Raw genomic sequence first — 9,570 nt, forward strand, 5'->3', positions numbered from 1 at the left:
CTTATGTATGAAAATAATGTCACAGCTTAAGCTTTTTTAGGAAGTGACTAGTAATCAACAAAGGCATACTAACTTTGCAGATATTTGTTATACAAGAAAGATGTGATTATTAATGTTTTATTATGAAACGTCATTGCAATGAAGTATTACCATATGGGAATACTTCAGTGCAATCTGCATTTTGGCGTAGTTGTGTGCCTGTGTGTGTTTGATAGACATAATACCTTATATTGCCAAGTGACATCAGCCCCACCTTTTGGTGGTTTGGTCTGGATCATTCAATCATTTTACTGAGGTAGAGAAGCATCCTGTTAATACTTATGTAAAAAGCTCATTACAAACGTCAGTCTCAGTACAGACATTACTCTAATCCAATCATCTTCTTGTCCCTTTTTTAGCTAATCAACCTGCACTCAGTGTGGTTTCAGTGCCCTCCATTTTGCCTTTCAGATTCTCGTTTATGCAACCCACTTCCTCAGCATATCCACCATATCCAAGTCATTCAGAGCTCCAGTCCTCATCTTCGTCTTCACCACTACCAGTGTCTAGACTCTAGACCCTTGGGGATCCTGCCCTAATCCTATCACCACTGGGATTCCATGCTGCCATGATGAGTCAAAATAATTAATTTCTCTATCTTAGTAAATTATGTTAAACTAAATTGATCACAAGAAGAGTTCATTTACATTTTGTTTTAAAGGTTATTTATTTATTTATTTATTTTTGTTGCGCATCGGTACGCCAACATCCAAGAAAGCACACTGTTGCTAATCATAGTAGTATAGTCCCCCCCCACACACACACTATATTATAGTAACTTCAAACTATGTGGACTGCACATGATTGAAAACTGCAGTAAACAAAACTGTCATATGATTATAAATTGATATTGGTCAAAAGCAGTTTAAAAGCTACACATATTTTACATATTTTTTGCTTGCTTTATTTTAGTCGCTATATTGTATACACAAAATGAAAACATTGTTGCAAATGATTATTATTAAACCAACAACCACAATGAAAGGTTTCACCACCAAAAAAGCAAATCATTATATTAGAAACATCTATAATAAATCAAAAAGGAACAGATAGTTATCAGGTCATACAGAAGCAAAATCCAAAAATAACAAAAAGTAATCTGGCAGCGTCAATTGTGCTGCTCATGTAAAGATTCCAGATGTGGATGAAATACACATCAGGGTATCAAAAGCAGCAGCGCTAGCAGGAGTGTGAGGAAAGGAGAGGCCATCATACCAGGAGAGAATCCAAAAAGGCTAAAACACAAAAAAAACACACAAAGAAACGAATTAAGGAATTAAATGAGTTATACATTTCAGAAGAAGGTGTACATCGCCATCAGCACTGTTGTGTTTTACTGGGCATAATCTATGTGTGCTGTAAGCTGCAACAAATAATACACTCAGTTGTCTTGTAATTTTACACATTGGTACTGAAAACAATTCATTATTATGGCAAATGTGAATTACAGACATTCTGATTGGCTGGTGACTATATTCTTGTGGGTCACTGCATAAATCATTATTACCCATGCAAGAAATACATGGGCAGAGACAAAAGACTTTAATATTAGCATTACTAGTGTCATCATCATCACTGGGCAAGGTCATGTGTAAGTCAAAGCATTATACGGTATGTATGTGAAAATAACATGTTGATTTCAAATCCTGCATCAAATATTGAAATGATTACAGCTTCCAAAATGAGCTTTTTCTTTTGTCTACTCCATTAAGTGTTCACCACTGCAGATCAGCTTTCACCATCTCACCCTATTCCTCCATTGGTACACCAAGCCTCTGCATGTGCTACTTCATTATAAGTTTTGCTGATGACTATCCTTAAATAAAGCTTTTTGTGTTGAGCACAAAATTATACTGTGTTCAGCAGTAGAATGTCTAAAATTTCAGGTCCAGCAGAGTTTACAGCTTGTGACAACAACACGATCTTACAAACAGATGATTGTTGTACCTGTCATCTGTTGTCTCTGGAATTGGAATTGTGGTAGGTGAGATCCTGTAAACAACAAAGTATTTTTAACAGGTAGGTCAAAATTCTTATGTGTGTAAGAGTTTTAGTGTTTCTGGCTGCAAGAAACACATTCTATTTATAAAAAAAAAAAATTGAAAATGTTTGAGAAATGTGGAGTACCTGCCATCTGTTGTGTCTGGAATTGGAATTGTGGTAGGTGAGATCCTGTAAACAACAAAGTATTTTTAACAGGTAGGTCAAAATTCTTATATGTGTAAGAGTTTTAGTGTTTCTGGCTGCAAGAAACACATTCTATTTATTAAAAAAGAAAACTGAAAATGTTTGAGAAATGTGGAGTACCTGCCATCTGTTGTGTCTGGAATTGGAATTGTGGTGGTTGAGATCCTGTAAAAGCATTTTCGAGAGGTCTATTAAAACTTTCATGGATGCAGAAGTCAGTGCTAGAGTTTCTAGCACTAGTGTGCACTAGCTTTCAGATCTAGTAACAACAGACATACAAAATGCTTACTGCTATTTTCTTATGAATTTGTATATTGTTTCATATGATATGTTTTCTCTTCATATGAATCCTAATTTAATAAATTTTGTACCGTGATGAGCAAGGTCCTTTATCCTGGTCTCCAGGAGGATGTGTAATATTAACTGTTCTCACTTGAAGACATGGCAGTGAACTTCCATTAACTAGAGGAGTGAGATCTATTGAAAGAAGAAATTTAAAATATGTATACAGAAACTTGCATCACTTCATGCATTTCTGTTGTAAAAGTTTCAAGTACAATATTTAAATTTAGCAATGAAAATATTTAAATTTGCCTTGTGCACTGAAGATGAAAATGGCACTCCCTCCCTTGAGGTAATCTCTGGATTTGATGTCTTCCAAAGATGCAAAATAATATCTACCATACAGGTTATTAGCATAGATGAGCTCATTGTTCTCATCAACAATTTGAATTCCAACATCACGAGGTTTGCCCCAAAAGGGAACACCTATTTATAGAAAGCATATGTAACATAGTGGTTAATAATTTAGTTAGTAGATTTTTTAAGCATTACTTCATTTTTCTGCAAACGTACCAGTGGTGGTGAGCAGATTTGGGTCAGTGGTGAGACTCATTTGCCTTGACATCTGTAGCTGGATGTTGGGGTTCTGATCCACCATTTGAACAGTAAATTGCCTTTGTGGGCAAGGCCATTTCAGTTGGTCATCATAGACACCAGAGACAAGATGCACATATACTCCAAAATCTGTCTGCCTTAGATATAATGCTACTCGGTAAGCATAGCCCTCACTGGAATACTGCCTTGGGCTATATATCAGGGCCGGAGTATGAGTACTGTTCCAAAATCTCTCAAAATCATTAATCTGCCAGGTTCCATCTGGACACTCGAGCTCTGACAGATTGATGTCATCAATAGAGAAGCCACCTGTAGAGTTTCCTGCTCCTTTACGAACCTCAAACTCCACCTGGAAATTGCTTGGTGGCATTCAGAGGAACATGGTGGAGAGTCCAGTGAGATGTTGGTGGACCTGAAGTTAGAATTTTTAGATTAATAGGTGAATGTGACATATGTCTTCATGACAAAATGTGAAATATGAAACATTTATACTTTCTCTGGAGAAAATCATCATAAATAATCACACAAATGATTCATTACCACTGATCTGTCCCATGAGGTAGCGAGTTCCTGTGGAGTCCCATTCATCTTGAAACTCTCTGATCCAGATGTTAAGTTTGTCTGTCTGGCTCCCATTGTGGTAATAGTAGAACTGCAGACACTGAACATGACACTCCCTCTGGGGACTCATCCTCTTTGTCTCCAGCCAGGCTGAGTCTCCCTCCTGACCTGGTCCTGTGCTAGCATACATGAAGTAACCCGCATCCTGACCTACAATACAGTTCAAAATTATCTTTAAATTTTAAGTATCAAAAGTATTTATTATTATCTCTGGCAGCTTACTTTTGATGTTAGTAATGCTGAGGTGGAAAAGTAGATTTTCCATTTAAAACTGTATATTAAACACTGCAATAAAAAAAAAAAAAGCAATATTTGAAACCTTACCTTGATTACCATTTCCACTGGGCAGATTGGTGTGGTCAGAGCTGGGACCACCATAAACGCCAGTTACCATTTCCCAGCCATTGCCACTCTTTGAACAGCGGTTCATTTGACACATGGTCCCATTAGTAAAGCCACAGTACATCTTAAAGGCAATGGATGAGCCTGTAGAGATGAATTAAAAGCGCAAGCTTTTTTTTTCCAAGGAAGATTGGAGGGAAAAGGCAAAATTGTCAACTCACAAAACTGTAGTCATCTCAAGGGAGTGAACTGTTTTCACGTGAGCAATTTTCTACACACATTCAGCACTTTAGGCTTAGTTAATTATTTACAATGAGCAATAGAAAGTTGATTATTGGAGTACCCGTGCTATTGCTGAAATCGCAGCCTGACAATCCCGGTATGTTGATTTTTGTATGAATTAAACAAATAGAGTGGGATTATTTGCTGATTATAAATTGGCCATAGGTGCAAATATGAGCATGGTTGTCTGTTTGTTTAAACCATTTTCAAATCATAATTGTGACTTGTTGAACTTTTCTTATGACAAATAGACTTGATCATTGTGCCAGTTCAAAAAGTGATCATAATAGATATTTTGGAATTCAATAATATATAAATTTATGGCCTCGTGAATATAAGTAAAAACCCCCAGTAAAGAGCCCTACTAAGTTTAAATGCGCGTAGTAACTCTAAAAACAATATAAAACTATTTACAAATGTGAGTGTGAGAAAGAAAATGGTTACTTTCTATTGGTTAAGGGCACAATATTCTCATGGTGTTCTTAGTAATTTTAACCAGTAATCCCAGAGTATTCCTAAAACTGGATGCTGGTCCCCATAATCATTAAGCACTTACTGCATTTGTAGAGTAGATTCAGCTCCTGAACATCTCTAGCACTCATTTCCACTCGTTGACCAATAAGATTCTGGAATTTGGGGTCTTTGGTGATAATTGTAGATCCATTGCCATTGGTGAAATCATCTTTGCCATAGTGCATCACGGACAAATAGTCATATGGGACTCCGTGGGTGGTGCTCTCATCACTGCCGACTATTCTAAAATTGTGCTTGTAAGCTATAAAAATCATATATAAAAGCCAAACATCAGATACAGTACACTTAACTGAAAATATTTTGATAATATGAGAGAAGGTCAAATCATAAAAGGAAATATTTTGTGTGCTCATTATAGTGATTTCATTGATTTTATGACTCTATCTCAGATTATTAAATAGTTATGATTTTATTTTAACCATTTCAGAGTGGTTATTACATTTATGCAGACTGCTTTATACAGCTTTAAGATAAGTATTTGAATAGAAATATTGAACAAAGACATTAACTTTGTTATAATTAGTAAAAGTGTTAACCAAACCCTCTAGGATGTTTTCAAAGTTAATCGTCACATAATCATCTCTGTCATATCTGGACTGTTCATGGTAGAAGCCAAGAGCATGAAGGAACTCATGTTCAACAATTGCAATGTAACCACAGCCTATTCCAATGGAGAGTTCCTGTCCATTGGAAAATATTCGTCCAATGTATGACCAACATCTGAAATTAAAGGCAGAACACTGATGAATATTTGTCCTATAACTAGTTATGTATTCTGTAATTTATTTAGTTTAATCTATAAAATCACAATTAAATAAATCAGAAAAGAAATAACAAAAACATAACCATTCTTAAAAATTTCACTGTATTCATGCTTCTTTGTAGAACTATATATGCTGATACAGTGGCTTGCAAAAGTATTCGGCCCCCTTGAACTTTCCACATTTTGTCACATTACAGCCACAAACATGAATCATTTTATTGGAATTCCACGTGAAAGACCAACACAAAGTGGTGTACACGTGAGAAGTGGAACGAAAATCATACATGATTCCAAACATTTTTTACAAATAAATAACTGCAAAGTGGGGTGTGCGTAATTATTCAGCCCTGAGTCAATACTACAAAAAGATTTCCCAAGCCTTGAACATCCCACGGAGCACTGTTCAAGCGAATCATTCAGAAATGGAAGGAGTATGGCACAACTGTAAACCTACCAAGACAAGGCCGTCCACCTAAACTCACAGGCCGAACAAGGAGAGCGCTGATCAGAAATGCAGCCAAGAGGCCCATGGTGACTCTGGACGAGCTGCAGAGATCTACAGCTCAGGTGGGGGAATCTGTCCATAGGACAACTATTAGTCGTGCACTGCACAAAGTTGGCCTTTATGGAAGAGTGGCAAGAAGAAAGCCATTGTTAACAGAAAACCATAAGAAGTCCCGTTTGCAGTTTGCCACAAGCCATGTGGGGGACACAGCAAACATGTGGAAGAAGGTGCTCTGGTCAGATGAGACCAAAATGGAACTTTTTGGCCAAAATGCAAAACGCTATGTGTGGCGGAAAACTAACACTGCACATCACTCTGAACACACCATCCCCACTGTCAAATATGGTGGTGGCAGCATCATGCTCTGGGGGTGCTTCTCTTCAGCAGGGACAGGGAAGCTGGTCAGAGTTGATGGGAAGATGGATGGAGCCAAATACAGGGCAATCTTGGAAGAAAACCTCTTGGAGTCTGCAAAAGACTTGAGACTGGGGCGGAGGTTCACCTTCCAGCAGGACAACGACCCTAAACATAAAGCCAGGGCAACAATGGAATGGTTTAAAACAAAACATATCCATGTGTTAGAATGGCCCAGTCAAAGTCCAGATCTAAATCCAATCGAGAATCTGTGGCAAGATCTGAAAACTGCTGTTCACAAACGCTGTCCATCTAATCTGACTGAGCTGGAGCTGTTTTGCAAAGAAGAATGGGCAATTTCAGTTAGAAAATGTTTTGGAATCATGTATGATTTTCGTTCCACTTCTCACGTGTGCACCACTTTGTGTTGGTCTTTCACGTGGAATTCCAATAAAATTGATTCATGTTTGTGGCTGTAATGTGACAAAATGTGGAAAAGTTCAAGGGAGATGGCTCAAATTGAATGCCACAGAGATGTGGTGCAGAATATCCCATGAAAAACAGGTCCTTTTATATTATATAAAAGGCCCTGTTTTTTTCCGCTAGAGTGGAATCTAGCGGCACCACTTTTCCGAGAATTCTTTTGCGGTGGAGGAACACCAAAGTAATTGTTTAGAGGAGCTTGCTTCTTCGACATCTTTAAGAGTTCTAAACAAATGTCTGTCCTCCTCCAGAAAATCTTATGCACGCAAACGTGCGTTGCACCTTCTTATCTGGTGCGCGTCTTTGATATTGACAGTGTATGCGCACCTGCGGACTTATGTGCACCTCTGTATATATCACAAATTAAACTAAAGGAACAAAAAGTCTAATTGAAAAATCAGACTAACTAATCATTTTTAGAATATTTATGCTAATTAGCTAAGTAGGAAATTTTATTTTTAAAAACAACAACAACAACAACAAAGAGCAAAAAAACATACCCATTTAACTGTTTGACAGAAATGTAATAGTCCTCAGAGTCCCTTGGTTTGAAGTCAATGCATGATTTCAATCTGAACTGGTCAAAGGCTCTCAGAATGATTCCTTTAGAATCAATGTCTACCGTTGTTGTGTTATAGAGATTAAAAGAAAAGAAGAAGATATTTTAGACAACCAATAAAGGTCCTTAGCCTTGCCCATCATTTTACTGCTAAGGCCTAAAGCATACAGTTATAAACATTTTTTCCAGTTTTAGCAAAGGCGTGGGTGGTTGCTTTGCAAAACTATTCCATTAAAGTAGCTCTGTTCACTCGCACATGCTGCTGTATTTTTTTTCAATATGTGGCTTCTATGTGTCAAAAGCGTCCAGCTGACATGGAAAAAATGCATTTTCAGGTATGACATCACAAAGATGTGTTCCCATAGAAATAAAGAAATAAAGACTTCTTTCAGGTGTATTTATAAGAAAATACATATTTACCAAGGTCATTATTTAAGAGGTAGGGGACTGGAGATGTCCACAGGATGTTTTCATTAATAATGGTACTCCTCTGCTTGCCTATAGGCTAAAGTGTAAGAAACATGTATATTGTGACATAATGCAGTAAGTTACTATGCACACAGATGTTTTTAGAATAAATAGATTTTTTATCTTCATAACAAAGACTCACCTCCAAAATATCATCATGTAAAAATTCTAAGATAAAATTTAAAAAATTAGAAACAAGTCACTAATATTCAAGTACAGTTGCATGAAGAACAAAAATATCCTTATAAAAAGGTTTAGTTATAAGTAGATGTTGAACTTTACCCTTGTTTATTTCAGGAATGTCCTTCACTTCACCAACATCTACAAAAACAGATGAGGTATTTTTGTATACAGTTTTTTTTAATATTAAAAAAAAATTGAATTTCATCAAATGATGTGGAAAATTAAAAAAAATAGAACTTACCCACTATTTCTAGCCCATTCTGTAAAAATATCAATATAATATTAAAATAAATTTTCCATCATTTAACATACTGTATGTAGTACTGTGAATAAATGTTTTTGTTTTTTTTTCCATTTTAAGCTTTGATAGAAAACACAAACTATACTTGTTGGTCAACATGCAAAATTAAAATTTTTGTTTTTCTTTTTGAAAAACCAAAATCATTGTTTGTAGCTGATATTTAATATTCAGTATTATTGTTCAACAAACTTGATTACAAAACAAACCAGACAAATAATAAAAAAAAATCTCTTTAAGTTCTCTTTGCATATTGATATTTACGATTTCTGAAATATCACTATGCAACTAATCACTTACTGGGTTTAAGGAGAATGCTTCAGAAATTGCCATGATCACAAAAATAAAAACACATCCTTTCATCCTCATGGTGCGTCTTTGATGAAATCTAAATCAGAGATTCTACCAAGAATGAGGAAAAACAATCACAAAATTAAAAAATATATAAATATTAAAGATTTATATATATCAAACTTTATGTTTGTTCTCATAGAAATATGAAACTTGTCTTTACCTTGTGCCACGCTTGTCTCTTCCTCATCTGCATGAGAAGTTGTGCCTGTGACAGGAGTGTTAGAACCAGTTTTATACAACTAAAGCTACGTGCTTGACACATCAGGGAGTCACGCATATTCTATCTAGATTTGTTCCTGCTTTAGCCCACATCATCATTTCCTGTTATCTGATGTCTGTGACATTAAAAAATCCCGAGTGTTTGCATTACTTAAAGACATTCCACTTCACACCTAATTTTTACCAGGAAAACATGAACAACAGTTGATAACAATAATAAACTCAACATTTGACTATGAACTTTTGTCTTTTACTCTTAGTGGAGAACATTTTTTTTCTGTGTGTAATTGATAGATGACCTAAGGTACTATATTATCTTTCCTCTGTCTCTGATGTGAAACAAATATTTTGTTGTGGGAGTTGGCTGTGGATATGGATCTAAGTCGTCTACTTCATCAAATCTTCTGTTTTCTTTTATTTGTAAAAATGTTTGAAAAGAGGACTGATCAATGAAATCTCTCACCTTTGACTGTTTTCAGTTG

The 9,570-nt window shown here is 35.9% G+C and overlaps 1 protein-coding gene across 1 annotated transcript; it reads right to left on the minus strand.

Moving 5' to 3' along the window:
• Nucleotides 1-689: 689 nt before the first annotated feature.
• On the minus strand, nucleotides 690-9,157 carry LOC102308116 (meprin A subunit beta). The gene is given in 19 exon segments (XM_042226990.1): nucleotides 690-1,274; nucleotides 1,987-2,031; nucleotides 2,167-2,211; nucleotides 2,347-2,391; nucleotides 2,598-2,703; nucleotides 2,821-2,994; nucleotides 3,082-3,487; nucleotides 3,489-3,535; nucleotides 3,664-3,894; nucleotides 4,069-4,230; nucleotides 4,925-5,143; nucleotides 5,444-5,622; nucleotides 7,508-7,625; nucleotides 7,987-8,071; nucleotides 8,177-8,202; nucleotides 8,317-8,355; nucleotides 8,459-8,477; nucleotides 8,816-8,917; nucleotides 9,030-9,157. Coding segments are annotated over 18 exon segments (2,094 nt in total). The 5' UTR covers nucleotides 8,885-8,917; nucleotides 9,030-9,157; the 3' UTR covers nucleotides 690-1,195.
• Between the last annotated feature and the right edge of the window lie 413 nt (nucleotides 9,158-9,570).

Source organism: Haplochromis burtoni, unplaced genomic scaffold, assembly GCF_018398535.1.
Source record: "Haplochromis burtoni strain Fernald_Lab_line unplaced genomic scaffold, NCSU_Asbu1 Contig_237, whole genome shotgun sequence".
Taxonomy (NCBI): Eukaryota; Metazoa; Chordata; class Actinopteri; order Cichliformes; family Cichlidae; genus Haplochromis; species Haplochromis burtoni.